The sequence below is a fragment of the Muscardinus avellanarius genome, assembly GCF_963383645.1.
Source record: "Muscardinus avellanarius genome assembly, chromosome: 20".
In the NCBI taxonomy this organism is placed as follows: domain Eukaryota; kingdom Metazoa; phylum Chordata; class Mammalia; order Rodentia; family Gliridae; genus Muscardinus; species Muscardinus avellanarius.
Genome location: NC_137806.1, coordinates 21,284,413 through 21,303,681, shown reverse-complemented (window position 1 = coordinate 21,303,681; position 19,269 = coordinate 21,284,413). Strand labels below are relative to the sequence as shown.

Genomic DNA, 19,269 nt, shown 5'->3' with positions numbered 1-19,269 from the left:
AGTTAAAGATTAACTCCTATTGTAGATGACATCAAATTAATAATAATGATAATAATAGTAATAATAATAATAATAATAATAATAATAATAATAAATTTCCCCAAAAGTGGTTAGTCCACCTAGCCTCAAACTTCATTTGGAATAAAGTCTGAAAAGAATTGATATGCTACTCTCATCCAAGATATAATGTTCTTTTCACTCATCAATGTTCTATCCTCCCAGATTGTTAACTGTCACATTAGAAAAAATGTTGCTTAAACGTCCTTAAAGTCTACTCCTTGCCGGGGTGTGTGCATGAGCCACTGAGCATGGGGGGTGCTGCGCAGATGGACACTGAGTTCCCAAGATCAGTCAATGTTGCATTTCTCTAGAAATTTCTGCCCTTGGGCTTTCCCAGCTGAGGAAGAAACAGTACCAGCTCCTCCTTCTCCTCAGTGCTGCTGTGGGAATTGAATGAAATCTAAATACAAAAGGTCTTGGAATTCAAAACACAAGAGCAGGAATTTTTCGGGGTGATCATCTGTACCAACCAATGCCTGACTTGGAATAAAAGTACCTTCTTCCAGAAAGCATGCCTGTAGCTATTGTCTAAAAGATTGACCACAGAACGGAGAGGAAAGATTTACTTTCTTACAGTTTTGAGTTCAGTCCATGTGAGGCCGGGGAATGGGAATCTCAGGGCCTGGCTGGTGGAGCAGAGAGAGGGAGAACAGGCACATGGCCTGAGCTCCTCACACCATGGAGGCTGGAAAGCAGAGAGAGCAGGGGGAGGAGGATCCATCATATCATCCCAAGGCCGCTCCCAGGGACCACCTCCAGCCACAGGTGCTGGCCTGGGTCGCCACCCTCAAATCTATTGCAATACATTTACCCACAACTCAATTGCATCAGCTCCAAACATTAATAAATGAGCTCTTTAGAGGACATTTCATATCTAATTACAACACACCTTTTCCACATCTTTGTAAAGGAAGCTATATAAAAAGAATTCAAAAATAAAATGATCGCTTCCCTACAGTTCCAGGGGGTTAAAGAGTAAATTTATTTCTCTTTTTATTTTTGTATTGAAGATTGAAACACTCAGGGGCATTTTACCTTTGAGCTAGACACCCAGCTGTATTTTATTTTAATTTTTCAATCTTGAAATAGGGTCTCAGTAAGTTTACTGAGACTGGCCTTGAACCCGTGATCCCCTGTCTCAGCCTCCCATGTACTGGGATTACAGGCATGAACCAAACAGCCCAGTGCAAGTTTATTCCTTTATTTAATAAATATTTATTTAGCACCAGCTAAGGGAAATATATTCTACTGGGAGCAGTAAAAAGTACAAAGAATTATTCAATGTGCATTTGGGGTCAAAGACTTTCTATAAAATATATAAATTATGAAGGCATGGTGATGCCCACCTTTAATCCTCTCCTGAGACTGGAGGATCTCAGTTTTGTGGCCAGCCTCAGCAATTTATCAAGGCCCTCCACAACATAGCAAGACCCTGTTTCAAAATTTAAAAAATAAAATAGGGCTAGGGGTATAGCTTGGAGGTAGAATATCCCTGGGATCAAATCTAATACCATAAAAATAAAAAAATTAATTAAAATATGTAAATGTTATAAATCACATGGCTTCTTGTTATTCACTCATCCATATAATCTCAAATTCACCACAAGCAAATGGGGGATGTAAGGCCCTCCATCTGTCAGATGAGCAGAGTTGGGACAAGTACGAAACTCGTACCTCATAGCTTTCTCATTATTGAGGTGTCTAAACTAAAAAGGCAATGGGGAAAATATAATATATGTCATGGTTTGGCCAGTGCCAGCCATTGAAGCCACTGCTACTGTGGGTCCTTAATGCATTTGCATATAGGAGTAGCCCACAGACTGTAGCACTGGCTTCCAACGTGAAGAATGTATTTGTGGATAAGTGCAGACATGTGGTCATATGTTACTATTTGCCTCAGAGCTTAGCCTCCATTAGCAACTGGAGGGAAGTATGCAGCACAGGGCTGTGCGGGATGAGTGGTGTATTTTCACCCTCCTCTAGTAGACAAAACCCATGCCAGATGTCAGCGCCATCATTGCACGTTTTATGAATATTTGCTCTGACCACACACACCCAGTTTCATTACGAGCTCTTCACGTGATTTAAAACAAATTTGCATTCATTGCCCCCATTTAGCTGTGGGGCAACCGGAGCCAAAGAGAGGTCAAGAGCCTTCTGGGCCAGCACTCAGCGCGAGGCAGGCGGAGAACAGGGTCACGCTCCGTCTCCCCAAGGTCTCTGTGGTTCCAAGCTCATTTACATGATGTTTTTACTACTTCAAAGGAACAACTTAGATTTTATATGCTATCATTCCCCGACAAGGTCATTCATTTCCACATATTCAACTCCCTAACTTTCATATGTTCTAATGAAACAAGAATATATAAAACCGGGGTTGTTTTAGAGAGGAGACTCTCATTTTATGATTTGACCTTTGTCAAGTGTTTCACCATGCCTTCTTACTGCCACCTAGACATAGGGCTGATGACTGGACTTCTTTTGCTTTTCCCCCATAGTACGCTTGATACACTAAACAGAGTCAGTATACAACAAAAATTAAAGAACACGCCGGGCGTGGTGGCGCACGCTTGTAATCCCTGCGCTTGGGAGGCGGAGACAGGAGGATCGCGCTGGTTGGGAGCCAGCCTCGCTGGCTTAAGAGACCCTGTTTCCAAATAAAAAAATATAAAATAGGTCTGAGAGTGTAGCCCGGAGGTAGAGGGTTTCCAGGAACCCCAGTACCACCAAAAAATAAACAAAAATTAAAGAAGATACACACAAACACACACACACACACACACACACACACACACACGTAAGAACATCTTCATTTCTCCAGCTGTGGACCAAGACTGAGGTTAGAGTTCTAGCAACATATTGGGAGGAGAAGGATGTTGTAAATTTTCAAATCAGTGGGAAACAAAGTCCACTCTTATCGTCTCCCCTCGTACTGTTTGGCCTCATGCTCGGAGTCCAGATGATGACCGAGATGCACTATTGTGCTGACACAGGATGGGGGGAGACCTGCGTTCAGTGACCCACGTCTGTTTCATGCTGTTTGAGGTTGCTCCCTCCAAGCTGAGAATGTTCTTGACTTCCGGTCAGCGGTCAGCACACAACTCCTGGACCGGTGCCTCAACTTGCACTTTTGCACAACCGGTTCTTCAGTCCATAGTAGCTCATCATTTCTGTGTATATTTAATTTGTTCTTTACTTGCCAAATAAGCATGTACTGCATCTGATTCCAATAAACAGAAATGCAACGTGTATTTTCCTGGTAAACTTTGCATTCAAAGCCCAGTGAGCATGATGAAACAAGAAAGCAGGTTTTCTTATTTGGGAAAAAGCAGCCCACTGGCTTTGTTGAGGATGATGGCCTATGTTAATTAAGACTTCAGTAGGACTGACAATCTCGGCATTCGGTACTCTGATTCAGGTGAATTGTATTCTGATTTTGGAGAGGCCTGGTGTACACAGAGTTAAAACATTTCCAAGTCCCATGATGATCTCTACATCTATGATCCTGGGTGGGGCTAAGGGTCTTGACCTTGTCACTCTTTCTGAGGACAAGAGAAGAGGCACAGATGAATCCAACTGTGAATGCAGCATCCCAGAAAAAGAGAGGCAAAAATCCTTTTTGGCACACTGACCTACCCACATCTTCCGTTAGTCCTCTGCAACGCTTGCCAATACTTGATATCAAAAGGAACCCCTGAAACTGGTTTTTGCTGTTAAATGCATGAGAGAAAGGTTACAGAGTTGCTTGATTTTCTTTCCAATTTTTTTTTATGATGGTAATTAGGAGCATTAACACCAGCCAGGCTTGAGGGAATGCAAACAAGACCCCTATAGGCAGCACAGTGTATTAGTGTAAAAATATGCCTAGGCAACATAACTCTTCAGCGGGGATTATTTCTACTTAGTGAATCTGCAGGAGCCCCCTTCGCTCTACTCTTCAGCATTTGACTAGGGAAGGGAGTGGAGAGAGAGAGAGAGAGAGAGAGAGAGAGAGAGAGAGAGAGAGAGAGAGAAAGAGAAGAGGGCGCATTAGCGAGCAGCGACTGTGCATTGATGTTTGAGCGCACTTCTGAACTGGCTTTTGTTGAGGCTATCGGTGTAGAAAGCATGCGCTGTCCCAAATCCGCGGTTACTATGAGAAATGAGGAGCTGCTTTTAAGGTATGTTGTGGCTTCCTTTGTTTATAACGTGTGCTTTTCTAGTTTCTAGAGCTGGCTCAGACAATAATCATGCCCTGAATCAAGTAGCCTCCTGATGTTAGAAGAGAAGGGGGAGAAAAAAAAGAATCTAAAGAGAGAGGAGAGAGAGAGAGAGGGAAAGGAAATCGAGACCAAGAGACTGGGAGAAAGGGAGCCTGCGAGAGAAAGGAGCACAGCTGTGAATGGGTTCTGTTTGTACTAGTTGCCTTTTGAAAGCTGACCATGTATTTGCTGGCCCCTGTTTGTGAGTGGCCGCTGGATGATTTTAAGGGCTCCAAATCTGGCTCTTGGTTCGTCTTCTCCTTTGCAATGTCTAAGCCTTTTGCCTTATTATGCGCTCTGCATGGAATAACCACCGAAAAGGCAGCGGAGGAGACTCCATATTAGACTTGCTTTCCAAATACCGCTCTAATCTGGACTTAGCCTACCTAAATAGTCGGCCCGTATTGCCAGGTTTGGATCGTTTTGTCCTGTTTGCCAAAACGTGTACCTGTTCGGAGACGTCTGTTCATGCATGGCTTCCCGGGTTCCCATGTATGGAAGGCAAATATGTGTTTTCTGCATCCGTGTTGGGGTTCAATCATATGCCAAGAATGAGATACCACTGACCTTTAGGGAAGCAGAGAGAGAATTATGATAGAATTGGCATCCTGCTTTGAAAAATGTAGTCTTTTGTTTATTTGCTAGCAGACAGTGTAGCACTGAATACATCTTTGGGTCTGACAATGGGACCCGTTAAACAATGGGGCTGTCAAACTAGCTTAATGCATATCTGAGGCTTTTTTTTTTTTCCTTTCTCAACACCCTTTTTTATCTCCTATAATCTTGTTTGTATAGACTATCAGAATGAAGAGCTTTCAGAAATGCTTGTTTGTGGTTTTATGCTTTTAAAATATTTAGTATCTACCCGCTCACCGAGCTTTTGCATTTTGCAGTTATGTTGGTTGGATTAAGTTAGAGATTTACTGCGTGCCTCTCTGTTCACTACAGAAAGCAAACTTATTGATTGAAGATGCTTGTAATACCATTTTCATTCTGGCAAATACCTTCTAATGAGACCTGCTTCTATGGTATTTAATGGTTGGATTTTTTTAAAAATCTGCCCATATGGTGGACTTGGGGAATGTGGCATAGTAGAAAAGTTAAAAGGACTATTTTTAATGCTTAAGTGAATTATAATTTCTAGTGTTGACCTCTCTTCTTGGCATTCTTGTAGACAAAAAGCTTAGAAATTCAAGGACAAGTGAGAACTTTTGCCCTTCTAATTTTTGATCACAGATTATTACTGTATATAGCCTATTAAGTTGTTAAGTTAAAGGTCTCTGTGGGATATTCTGATTTTTTATTTATGCTTATATCCTCATAAAATGTGTTTCTATGCAGGGCAAACCTTTCATCTTCAGACGTCTTTTATAAGATAAGCATTGGTTTCTGAGGTGGAAACTGTGAGACTATAGAAAGGGGAACATAAAGAAATCAGTTTCAAACTTCTCAAATATTGAAACCATCTTTATTACATTAGATATAAAAGAACTGGCCCTAGAATAGGAAATGATCGTTGATTTTCATGGATGTGGCCTTACTAAGGTTGATTTCCGTGAAAAATATGCATTTAATGTTTTAGTGTTTTGCTTAATTAGCTATTTGTACCAGAGCAATATTTCAAAATATAAGAGTAAATTCATAGAGAAAGACTAAGAACCTAATTAAAAAAGAAAACAGAAGGGAAATTGTCTTAAAGGGCAAAAGTTTACAAAAATTAGTGACAAATACTTTGCTATATTTCAGTTCAAATGAGTGATGTTTCCAGTAAATAAGGAACAAGGTGTATTGCTTATAAAAAACACACTTATGAAATACCAGCTGTGTTTTCAAGTTTGGAGATGGATTTCAATTTTTTAAACTTAGATTGAAATGCTATGAAATATCTAATGTGTAATTACTTACATAAATATTACCAACCAAATGGGGTTACCTTCTCAAGAAGAGATTTCCTATGGGTAATATTTTCGCAGCCCTGGCGCACCGGAGACATATCTATGGAGTGTAATGATATTTTTAAAGTTATTCATTGTGCATAGAGTGGATTTTAAAGGCATACTTGCTATTTTCACTTCCTTCCAATGGGATCTGAACGGCTGCTGCCACCGGGCGTACCACTAATTGCTTTTAGGATGAGCTCATAAAAGGTAATGGGTGAAGCTCGTATCTGAGGCAATCCAACCATTACCAGCACACCCAGGGTCTGCTTTCACAGGCAATTTTAGTCCAAAACAAAGATCGCAAGTTGTGTGTGTGTGTGTGTGTGTGTGTGTGTGTGTGTGTGCAAGAAAGACAGAAAGAGAGGTCAATCTGGAAGAAAAGTGATCTTCCAATTATCTAGCTGCTTATCAGGAGTATACTTAAATAAAGAAATAACTTGAAAACCTCCATGTTTATTATTTTTATTTATTTAGTTTTACTCAATTGCCCATTATTTAACAGTGACCTTTTCACTTTAATTTCTAGGTGGCCATAGTTAGGTCTGGAAACAAGGAGAATCTCTTCTTACTTTCTTTCTCTAGGTGTTTGCTCTGTCATCAGCGTCCAGTATTTGGAGAGACCCCCGGCCCCTTCTAGCATCTGACACATAGATATATTTTTCTTTAACCTGATAGGGAAGGTATGAGATTTTCAGAAATGGGCACACATGCCTGCCTCTGCTACAACAGCAACAAGATTGCATGATCTGTGTCCTGCTCTAAGCCTCAAGTCCCCTAAACAAATGCAGGGGGAAAAAATTAATTCTAAGCTCAGACCTGCAGGAAAGGAATAATAAAAGGTTCAAACTGGGAAAACGGCTTCTTTCAATAGAAAGTAATGATCACACCCTAAGCCCCTTTACACACGGGCCTCGGCAACAGCCACATAGATGTGTTCGGCAGATCTCAGGCTGAGAGCTATAACCTTGGTGTTTCTAAATTCTTTTATTTGTTGAAATAAAGCCTGACAGCTAGCTCTCGCGCACTCTCTCTCTCTCTCTCCTCTCTTAAATGAGTAGATACAATTCCAAAGTAATTTAAAACAAAACACAAAGGAAAAGCATTTGACTAATATTCATATCTAGAACTTTATAGCAAGTATAGATTGTGCGTGAATACCGAGGAAGTCATTCAGAGAGTGAGTCAATACTAATTATTGTAATCAGGGGGGTTAATTAGGTGAAATGTGCCTGCTGGAAGTCCATTGCTCACAGCCCTGGAAACACCCAGGTTGATGGAAAAAAGGGTAGAAAATGCAGAAGGAAGGAGGAGTGCTTGTGTGGGGGCCATGGCTCAGGATTTGAGGCATTGGAATTTGTAAGTGACAAACATAACTTGATTTTGTGTGGTTGTGGCAGTGAGGAAATGTGAAATCTGTGTGTGTGTGTGTGTGTGTGTGTGTGAGAGATGTATATAAAAGTTATTGGCAGAATGAAGTGTGTTTAGTGGCATTTGCTTGTGGCATTTGTCCATACTTTTTGAAAACAGCACAAGTCCAAGGGGCAATAACACCTGCCTGGATCATCTTTACTGGCCTTCACTCAACTCCTTCCCACATACTGGTAATTTCTGAGGGATATGTTAGGGGGCGCAGGGGGTGCTCACACTTCCTAAGACCGTTACTGGCTTCTGTAATTGTTCCTGGATTGGGGCGTTTTTCTGCATGAACAGGGATTTTTTATCCTGTCTGAAAGACGGGGCACTGCTTTGGAGTGGATTAGAATCCACGGCATTTTATTTGGCTGACATTGGGAAGAGGGTGTCAGAGAAAGAAAAGCATATGTGAGATTTGGGGTTGTAGCCAGTTCAGAATAGAAATGAAATATCTCAGAGCTGGGGCATCTTTCCAATCACATAGCACCAGCCTGTAAGAAGCAAGTCAGTTGTAGAGGAGAGTGTGTGCGTGCGTGTGTGTGCGTGTGTGCATGTGTGTGTGCGTGCGTGTGTGCGTGTGCGCGTGTATGTGCGCGCGTGTGTGTGTGCGTGTATGTGTTGATGCTTCATTCAACCCAGAGATGCTGCTCATTAACTCTGATTTGGGGGATAAGGCACGCGTTGGTCCCAGAGACACCTTCTGCATCCTGCAGAGTCATCAGAAACGACCAGGGACAGGTGTGCATATCTCCTCTGTGGCTTTCTTCTCTGTGTGTCTGATCCCCGCACATTTTCTTGCATGTCACCACCACCCAAGCGAACAGGAAATGGCATCTGTGGGGAGGGTGACACACCCTGACACATATCTCCAGGGCAGCTTGAGCTCCTGCTACCTGAGCCCATTGCGGGTTGACCCGCCCCTGATTGGCTGCACGGGATCCTGATGAATCACCAGAGTTTACGAAGTAGGGCTGCCAGCATGCCCTCAGAGAAAAACAGAAAAGTCGAGTTTCCCTGTGAAATCATTCAGTCTAACTAACTTTATTGCCATGGCGAAGAAGAGCTTGCCTAGTGCTGTTCTGCCGTGGATGATGGCTGGGGCCATCATCTCATCTGCTGCTTGACAAAGCTCCAAGCTGCAATCAGGAGCCAGGAGGAGTCCTGGGTTGAAACTGCAATGGAGTGGGGCTAGTTTCTAGCAGGTGTGTGAACTCACTAGTATGGTCACTGTTGTGGCTCCGTGCAAAGTCCACCAGTGGCCATCTTGGTCATAACAGGGGCCTCAGGCCCTGCGCTCTTTATCACCCCTTGCGTTTTGAATGTATTCCTTGATATGGGGTCTTCTCCTCTCCCCTCCCCTTCCCCTCTCTCTCTCTCTCTCTCTCTCTCTCTCTCTCTCTTCATTTCTGTCTCTCTCCTCTCTCCTCTCTCTCTGTCTCTTTCTCTGTCTGTCTATCTCTCTTGTCCTGGAGGTTGAACCCAGCAGCATTCTACCTCCAAGCTATATCCTTAGCCTTTTTTATTTATTATTTTGAAACAGGGTCTCCCTAAGTTGCTGAGGGCCTCCCTAAGTTGCCCAGGATGACCTCAAACCTGCGATTCTCCTGTCTCAGCTCCCAAGTGCAGGGATTACAGGCCCGCGCCACCACGCCCTGTTATCCCATCTCTTTTGAACTCTGGGCTTTAGGGTCCTGTTCATCCAGAGATGCCGTGGGGGGGAAGCTTGCATAAATGACAAGTCCCTGAGCAGGTGGGGGCAGTCTGACTTCCTGGTGAGGATTCATTTTTACCTTTTCTCTGAAAACTATCTTGATGAAAAGGAAGGCCACCTCACTCAAAGGCCCAGAACATTCTGCACCTGCTCTCCACGGCCCATAGCCTGCAGCTGGGCTACCAGCCTTAGACGTGTCAGTGCAGACCTGACCCTACAGAGGCAAGGGGACGAGGGCGGCTTTCTCTTTCTTCTCAGCTTCAGTTCTCTGTTTCAACAGTAAAACCCAAGTGTTTTGATTCTGTGCCTGACGCTACATTAACTGCTTATCTTTATCTTGCATAATTTAATTCTCACAGCTATACAGGAGTCAGGGGTGCTTATTGTCCCCATTTTAAAGATGAGAACACTGAGACTCGGTGGGGTAAAGTCATGGGCTCATTGATACGCAGCTCAGAATGGAAGGGTCCGTTCGTTACTCAAGGCTCAGCTAAAGCCCTTCTCCGGCCAGTGAAAGCATCAAAAACAATTTACCATTTGATTTTATGCTTCTTCTTTTTAAATTTTCCCGTGTACTAAGATTGAACCCAGAGCCATTCTAACTCGGAGCTATAACCCTCAGCCCTCTATTATTTTTTATTTTTTATTTTTGTGGTAATGGGGATTAAATCCAGTGGAATTCTACCTCCAAGCTACAACTCCAGACCAATTTTTTATTCTTTATTTTGAAACAGGGTCGCACTAAATTGTGGAGAGCCTCACTTTGTAGCTGAGGCTGGCAACGAACCCCAATCCTCCTGTCTCAGCCTCCCAAGTACTGGGATTACAAGCGTGCGCCACCACGCCCAGAGGGATGGAACCCTTCTACCTCCAGGCTACACTCCCAGACCTATTTTATATTTTATTTGGAAACAGAGTCTCTTAAGCCAGCGAGGCTGGCTTCAAACCTGCGCCATCCTCCTGCCTCTGCCTCCCAAGCACAGGGATTACAAGTGTGTGCCACACAATGCCCGGCTATTTTTTATTTTGAAACAGGGTCTCACTGTGTTGCTAAGGAACTCACAAAGATGCTGAGGCTGGCCTCCAACCTGAGATCCTCCTGTCTCAGCCTCCCAAATACAAGCCCGAGCCATTGTGCCTGGCTAGACTTTACATTTCTTTCTTTGGTGCAATATATCCTCAATAGATGTTGATTTGAGTGTGTGTGTGTGTGTGTGTGTGTGTGTGTTGTGTGCGTGTGTATGTGTGTCTTTTTAACCAGTGAGGAAGCTGTACAATTCAGCAATCAACCATCACCTAGGGTCTGAGGTCAATTCATTCTTAAGGTTTTTCCTATCAAGCTCCTCCTGAATTCCAGTTCTTTTAACCTTCCTTACCTTCCAGTGCCAGTCCTGGGAAGAGTGTAGGATGTGTCAGTCAAAGGAGAATAATGATAAAAGAGAAAGAGTTAGGGAATGAATAAAAAAGAAAAAGAAATTGAAAGCAGAATATTTTCTTTTTTCCTGAATTCTAACAATGCTACCTCACACCTTAGAGTTCATGAGGTCTTTGAATTAAAGAACCCCATGCCTCTTTTCTCAGGGGCTTCAGCCCATATAATGGGAGCAGATGTTGACGGGAAAAATGGAGAATATTTTTAGTATTATGAAGTTAAAATGCTTATTTGTATAAGTTGCTAAAATATGTCATATTACAACCACGGGCGATCAAGCAATGAGTGTATATATATAGTACTTGATAAAGAGCACAGTCTTGGTCCTCAGGCAGATCAGCACGTTCCCAAAACAAAGAGAAGCCAGTGTACGGCAAGGGGTCCGTGGAGAACTGGAGAGAGGGGAGCTGGGCTGGCCTTGAAGGATGGGCGGGAGACGGGCTGAGAGAGCTGCGAAGAAGGAGCGTGTGCTTAGAGCGTCCCGGGTACACTGTTGTTATTCCAAAGAAATCTTTAGCTCAGTTCTCTTTCTTCCTCATTTCCCAAAGCCATTCCCATCTCTCTCCTCTCCAGCCTTGACATATTCCTATGACACAGGCCAAAGGTAGCCACTAATATTAAGAGACAAAATGAGAGACTGAACATTAGATGACAGAAAGCTTCACACTCAGCAACAAAGACAAGCTATAATAAATTCCAGTCCACTCGGGTGGATGGCGGTATCATTTTTCCGTAAAGATTTTGGGTAGTTCTCTTACCAAAAAGGAAAAAATAGCTGAGTATCACGGCACACACTTGTGATCCCAGCACTTGGGAGGCTAAAACGGGAGAATTGGGTTTGACGGCAGCCTTGGCAACGTAAGGAGACTTCTCAGCAACCTAATGAGACCCTGTTGTAAAACAAAAAAAAAATTTTAAAAAGGATAGGGCTGTAGCTCAGAAGTAGAACACCTCTGAGTTCAATCCCCAGTACCATAAAGAAAAAAAAAAAAAAGAAAGAAAAAGAAAAAAAAATCCCCTCCCTAATGGACTTAGTAGGAATTAGCATCAAAAGCAAATTTAAATAAAAAAAATCATTTGGGATTTTCAAAAACCTCTTTCATAGGCTAAAAATGGCTTGAGATTTGAACCATATTACGGGGAAAAAATAAATTTCCTGTGCTCAAAACCTTGATGTATTTTCAACCTCCATGTCACCATAATAGCTTGGTTATGTAATTTCTGTAGTAGTAATTAGGTTAACACCTTGTACTTCTTATCTGAGGATTGAGGGAGGCTTTGATTTGTCAGCCAGTCTCATCCCTACTAGGAAGTGGTGGCCACGCAGAAGACAAAGGTCGAGCTGATGAATCAGAAAATTAAATGACTTGTCCCCAGCGTCCATCAACTCTTTGACAGATGGAAATGCGAAATCCAACAGGTTGGGCTCTTGAATCTCATAATCTCTCTCTTTGAGAGAAGCGTTTGTCCTAAAGAGTCAGATCCGCACGGGCCAGATCAAATATCTTCCAAATAGTTGGAAGGAGCCAGAAGCTCTCTGCTGGGGATCAGTTTTCATGGTGCGGAGAGTGGGTTCATGTGCTTCTTGGTGATTCCCCCCCTTGCTCTTATTGCTCTTAAGCTCTGAATCCTCCCTCTAGTTCAAGACCTATTTGTTTAGGAAAAAAAGGGGGGGGGCATCCAGACAGATGGGGCTGAGCCCCCTCTCAAGTGGAGATTCTTGATTCTTGCCAAGATCTGTCTGGGTCCACACACCCCCCCCCCCCCCCCGTCCACTTCTTGTTTCCCGGCACCTGTTGCTGCTGCGTCGGGGCCTACAGCTGTGCCCGCAACTGTGTCTTCCCAGCTGCTGCCTCTCAGCTGCTGGATTCCTTCAAGTGCCCGTTTCTCGTTTTTTAAACTTAAGAACACGTGACTATAAGATCTGAGCTTCTGGGCCCCCGCTGGTGGGGGTGGGGGAGGGGTGTTGAAGGGCAAATGGTGAAGGAATTAGAAACCTCGGGCCTGATAAGCATACATTTCGTTCCTCCAGCCAGGCTGGCACCAGATAAGGGCACCTGGTATAGTTTGACAAATCTCGGCATCTTCAAGAGGGCACAAGGGAACATTCCTTCAAAGGATTTTTTTTTTAATTTCCTAAGTGCCTCCCACGTGCAAATCACCATGTTAGACAAGGAAGCCCTTTTCGCCTCCTCCCCCACCCCTCTTCCCAGAATTCTTCCCAATTTTCACTGGCCCTTTACTAGTTTCATGATACATGATCGCCATCCTCTCCTTCCCTCCCCCGGTCACGTCTGGAAAGGACTCCTGCACACAGCTGTTCAGAAAGCAGGCTCCATCGAGGCCAGGAAAACTTGACTTCTTGTGCAGATAAGCAACCTAAGGCTTCTGCCTTTGGTGGTTCCCCGCTTCTTTGGACATACAGCTGTAGAGGAAAGCTTCAGGAAAGGAGGCCCCGCTCCCATTTGAGAGCAAGAGAAGGGGGAACAGGAGAAAAGAAGCGTAAGCTAAGAAAGAAAGAGAAAGCTGTGGCTGCGGCTTGGGGTGATGGAGAAAGAAGACAGAGGGAAGAGGAAGTTGGGGAGAGACCTGATGAGGTGGCTGGGTGCTGGGCCCGAGAGGTCCAGAGCCCTAGCATTCCCTCCCTTTGGACTGGACGTTCCCGAAGGCTGTAAAGGAGTATCCCATTTTGCAGTGCGAAGGTATGTATGTATGCAGGGAGCCTCCTTCAGAAGGCAGATGAGTTCACCAGGCTGCCTTCCGGCTCTGTTAAAAACACAAGTTGGCAAAGCTGCTCTCCAGAGAGACGGACTACTTACTATTTCCCTTAACGAATGTAAAATAGGAGTTTAATAACGTGTTCATCTGTATGGGCCTTTAAATCTACTTATGCAGTTAGAGGAAATGTGTTAAGGAAGCTCTCAATATGAGGGAGAAAATAAGTGTTGTTTTCAACTTGGAATTGGGAATATATATATTTTTAAGGGATACCTATATGGAACTACAAAAAGATATATGCACAATGTATCACTTAGTGTTGTTGATTTTAGATGAGTGTGAGGCACTTGTGTTTTTTTTTTTTTGCCCATCTGGGGATGGAACCCAGGGGCAATAGACCTCTGAAGTATACCCCCTGCCCTCTTTTTTAATCTTTATTTTCAAACCAGGTCCCACTGAGTTGCAGAGGGCCTCACTAAGTAGCGAGGCTGTCCACGAACCACCATCCGGTCTCAGCCTCCCAAATGCTGGGATTACAAGCGTGCACCACCAGGCCAGGCCTTTTTTTTTTTTTTTCAATACTGAGGCTTGACCTCAGGGGCATTCTACCTCCAAGCTATATCCACAGCCCTATATTTTTTGAAACAGGGTCTAACTACTAAGTAACTAAGGCCAACCGCAAACATGCAATCCTCCTGACTCAGCCTCCCAAGTACTGGGATTACAAACATGTACATTTAAAAAAATTGTTTATATTTGTAAAGTTGTTAGTGAAACTGCAGTAAGCCAAGAACAAACCCATGGCCCCAAAGTCAGATACTCTTGCAGGTATTTAAAATTCATGTAGATTTCAAACTGATTGCCTGGAATGATGGGAAATCCCATTATAGGGCCTGTATTTCCTGCTCCAAAGAGTTCCAAGCACATTGGGCTTGTTTTTGTTTGGTTCTGTTTTCTTTAACTGAAACGGCATTGTTAATAAAATTTGAATTTGAAAGTGTGATGGGGAAATATGTCTTGGTTCTGGTTTGTGGTGAGTGACCAGGAGCAAGTGAGGGGAAGGGAAATCCTCCGTTAAAGGTGGATGTCTCAGGTGACTGAAAGAACTGGTACATCTTTGTTCCGGGATTGCCTGGCTGAGAGCTAGCGCTTCTAAAGTGACTGCTATGTACCGGGATTATTTAAAAAATAGCAAATCATAAATATACAGGGTGATCTGCGGGAAAAGAAAAAGCTTGCTTCATAATACGCAGGAATCTCGGGATACCAGCCCCAGGCCCCCCCCCCTCTCTCAAGTATAAACTCTATGCAAAATGTTGCAATCTGTTATCAGTGGACTATATTCTGATTCATTGATTGAGGTGGCAGGAAAAAGATTCTTCCAATTCAGGCAATGTGTATTGGATTTACAGATGCCTTTATTAGCACCCTGTTTATACTGAGAGTTGGTTTTTTTTTTTTTTTTTTCAATTGCTCATGATAATTCAGTGCTCAAACAATAGCCATTGGACACAACTCAGTATGGGATGAGGGCCGAGGAGGGAAGCGGGGAGCTAAAACAGCCCTGCGCGCTGGCTTGCCTTGGAAGGCCTCATATAAAATGAGGTCATTCAGAAACTTCCCCTTGAAGCGCTTCCAATTCTTGAATTGCCTTTTGTTTGGGAAATGAATAGGAAGTTGATTAAAAAAAGGAGACAATTAGGGAGGTGGGGGGATGGGGCTGGAGAAGAGCTTAAGGTTTTTCTACGACGGAACCAAAACTATGAGGGCACTTCAGTGTTCCCTACTGCCCGGTCCCCGGGATGTCAGCACACCAGTGGTGTCACCAACCGCTGACAGGCCTGTCCCCTTTCACTGCCCTTGATAAGATCCGTGCCTATAAAATAGCTTCACTGAACCCAGATGTTCAACTGAGGCCTGGTGGAACTGGGTACCTGATAATTCCAGATAACTCCATCTGCCAAAACATGGCTCCTAACTGCGTGCAAACGTGAAAAGGGCCTTATTGAGTTCATTTTAGATTCCCCTCCTCCACTCCTACTGAAGCAGTGAAGTGAGAAATTTAGGCTTTTTACCAAGTAGTATTTGGTTGGGGATTTTTGTTTTGTTTCTTTCCTTAAGATCAAGAACTTGGAATTTTGTGATCTTAAAAATGGTGTGTGTGTGTGTGTGTGTGTGTGTGTGTGTGCGTGTGTGTAGAAGCCGTGACCATAGAAACTTGAACAGATATTAGAAATGAAAGCCAGGATGGGAAGACGGCTAGGAATAACCTATGGGGTATGTGTGAGCATTCTGTTTTCTTCTGGCCCCTACATCAAGCGCATATGCAATCACTACATTATTTATGTATTTGGCAGCCAGAGTATTTATTTAAACTCGGCTGCACTCCATAAGCTTCCCGCGGCTCATGTCTTCGTATCCGATGCAGAGTGAGTTTTTATTTTATATCTGACCCTGGTTTTGCTTCTAACTTTAAATGGCAAAAGCGAATGTCCTTTGAAAACTCTGTTACACTGTCGTTGTTAAATCAGGCAATAACCTATGCACTTGTAATTCTCTCTCTATGACCTACTTACATACGGCTTCACCCTCCTTAGAGTATGATTAAAAGCTGCTTTGAATCCACTATTGCCTCAAGGGATTTGAGGCTAGAATTCAACAAACTTCTGAGAAGGCTTAAGTCAGTAACAGGGCTTCCCTACAGCTTCTGCTCAGCAATTCACATGCAATTAAAGAGAAAATAAATATTTTAGAAGTGTACGTGTTAATGAAGCATTTTCTACCTTTTAGAATGTCGAAGTGTGTAAAACTTTATTCCACAGCTGATTTGAAAATGCTTCTCTTTCTGATGGATGTGATTGTGTTTTGCTTCTGTTTTGGAGACTGGTTCTGTGCATTCTGTCTTAAAATCAGTGTGTGATAGAGTCAGCTCACTGTATACATGAAGGATTTTTATAAATAATACATGGAAAGGCAAGAACTGTCGAGCTTTGTTTTTATCCAGTTAATTACTTTATTAAGATAATTAAGAGGCCAACCAAAAATGTTTATAATTTTTTTTCAAAGGCAGCTGAAGATAGGTAGAGTGGGGAGGAAAGGTAGCTTAGTATTCTTAGGAGAAACCTAGGCAGTTGGGGATGTAAGAATGCTTTTTATTGCAACTGCTTCTCAATTATTTACAAACCTAGACTTGGATCATCAGAAAAGGCCGTATTTAAAAATGAAGGTTAGCCTAGCTCTACATTTTAACCACCTTGCAATTAGAAGCTTGAAAGCCAGATATAGTGTTCAGCTGAAGAAGGAAATCAAGTCAATTAAGTATGTGTGGACGGAATTGAACAGCACAGGCCTGTTATTCCAGAGTGCTCAAATAACAAGCCTGGGTTTAGAATTGATATGCAGATTAAAAGTTGATACCTAAACATCCATTCCTTTCATGATCTCTAAAGATAGCTTTATTATAGGAGAAATTGATTAGAAAAAAATAAAACAATCTTTTCTCCAGAGTTTGTCTGATACATTTAGCTTCTTGTGACTTAGTTAACCCTCTGATTACTGGACCCAGGCAGGCCTTGGCTTGTGTTTTTTCTTTAGAATAACAACAACATAGAGTAGAAATCATATTTTTCAAACAAAACCAATATATGCATGTGTATATAGTCATATAGAGTATGTGTGTGCATATAAATATGCCTACCTGCCATAATCAGTCTACACACATATATTCACACATAATGTATGTATATATGCCTACATGTGCACATATACATATATGTACACATATGTGTGCATATGCATACATGTACATATACATATATTTATATATATATTTACATATACACACAAACACACATTACCCACAAAGTGTAAGTGTTATCATTACATCACCAAGTAAAAAGTGTTGATTACCATAAAAAGCAAACTATAAACTTCTGGCCTGCAATTTATGGTGTTGACTTAGAATGTGAAGTATGTTACCAAGCTTTACATAGTTGTAACTCCATTGTGAACAGTTTGGTTGAATCCAAACAACCAAATAAACTAAGAACACTCGGTTAACTGTTTATACCTCTGTAAACTGATTTTCTGAGACAGGTCTGCAAATTATTTGGAAAACCGAACTCACCTGCTTCTGGGAGTCTGGGAGTGTGCGTGTTTTTAACTTTTCTCTATTTCGATTAGTAAGTCAGTCACCCATCTTAATATTTAAGCCTCGTGACAATTACGTTATAGACCTAACTCATGAAGTCACTCTGGTTTTTAATGGTTTCATTAAGTACTAGAAAATGGCAGGTGATCATTAAAAAAAAAAAAAACAAACATTTTGGGTCCCTTTTAATGTTTCCAGTTGACACAAAGGGCAGTATAGTTGTGCAAGAACAGATCTCTTTTCTTAAAGTACTGCGCCAAGCACTTTAATGTCCGAGGGGCCACATCTAGGTGGTGTTCACTTTGTCTAAAGCAGCATGCCGCTTGATCCTGCACTGGGGAGCACATCCCGGGGAGCACGGACACACACTCGGGACCCTGCTCCCGGCCCGGGTGGGGCAGTGCAGGGCTGGGCGCCAGGGCGGAGGCTCCTGCACCGGGCGGCACGGACCCTGGACCCCAAGTGGCCTTTGGGGCTCGGCGCCAGGTGGCCCGGGCGCGCCGGGGAGCGGGCCGGGGGGCCGGGCTGGACGCGGCGGGCCCGCAGGGGTTAAGCGGCGGCGGCGGGGCCGGGGAGGGAGCTCCGCCCCGCCCGCCGCACCTGGCGCTCGGCGGCCGGCTGCGCCGGGGTTCGGAGGGGATTGGCGGAGCGCGCCGGGAGAATGTGACAAGCCGGGCTGGCGGGCGCCGGGAGGCCGCGCGCACCTGTCCCTGCCCGTCTCCGCCCGCGGCCGCTCGGACGCGCGCAGAGCCGCCCCCCGCCCGGGAACATGACTTCTGCCTTCAAGCTGGATTTCCTCCCGGACATGATGGTGGAGGGCCGCCTGCTCGGTCCGGACAGACTGTGAGTGCGGCGGGCGGAGGGGGGCGCGAGCGGGGAGCGGGGAGGGCCGATCGCGGACCGCAGCCTCGTCCCCAGGCCGGCGCTGGCCGCGGCGAGCGAGGACCCAGCAAGGTGGACACTGGGCGGGATCCATAGGTCCGGGAGGACCGGCCAGCAGGGCGCGGCGAGCCGGGGTCCACGCGGGGCGAGTGGACACGGGCTGGACCCCCAGGTCCGGGGAGGACCGGCCAGCAGGGCGCGGCGAGCCGGGGTCCAAAAGGGTCGAGTGGACACGGGCTGGACCCCCAGGTCCGGGGAGGACCGGCCAGCAGGGCGCGGCGAGCCGGGGTCCAAGCGGGGCGAGTGGACACTAGGGGGATCCATAGGTCCGGTGAGGACCGGCCGGCAGGGCGCGGCGAGCCGGGGTCCAAAAGGGTCGAGTGGACACGGGCTGGACCCCCAGGTCCGGTGAGGACCGGCCGGCAGGGCGCGGCGAGCCGGGGTCCAGCGGGGCGAGTGGACTCGGGGCTGGACCCCTAGGTCCAGTGAGGACCAGCCAGGAGGGCGCGGCGAGCCGGGGTCCAGCGGGGCGAGTGGACACCGGGGATCCAAAGATCCGAGTGAGGAACGGCCAGCAGGGCGCGGCGAGCCGGGTCTAATCGGGGTGAGTGGACACTGGAGGATCCATAGGTCCGGGTGAGGGCCAGACTGGAGCAGCGAACCCGGGGTCCAATCAGGATGAGCGGACAAGGACCGGACCCATAGGTCCCAGTGAAGACCAG

The 19,269-nt window shown here is 44.8% G+C and overlaps 1 protein-coding gene across 27 annotated transcripts in view; it reads left to right on the top strand.

The window, feature by feature from the left end:
• The window catches only part of CELF2 (CUGBP Elav-like family member 2), a gene marked incomplete at both ends in the record, with an annotated part of 565,297 nt that overhangs the window by 209,677 nt on the left and 336,351 nt on the right, over positions 1-19,269 (top strand). For 10 of the 27 annotated variants that reach the window (XM_080717281.1, XM_080717294.1, XM_080717278.1 and 7 more), the window contains one exon: positions 4,114-4,220. The exons of 8 other annotated variants lie outside the window; for them this stretch is intronic. In XM_080717281.1, the coding sequence (XP_080573407.1) occupies positions 4,114-4,220 (107 nt within the window). Of the gene's footprint in view, positions 1-4,113; positions 4,221-18,434; positions 18,509-19,269 lie in introns of those variants that run through there. 9 more of the 27 variants (XM_080717276.1, XM_080717288.1, XM_080717275.1 and 6 more) reach the window with 1 other exon arrangement.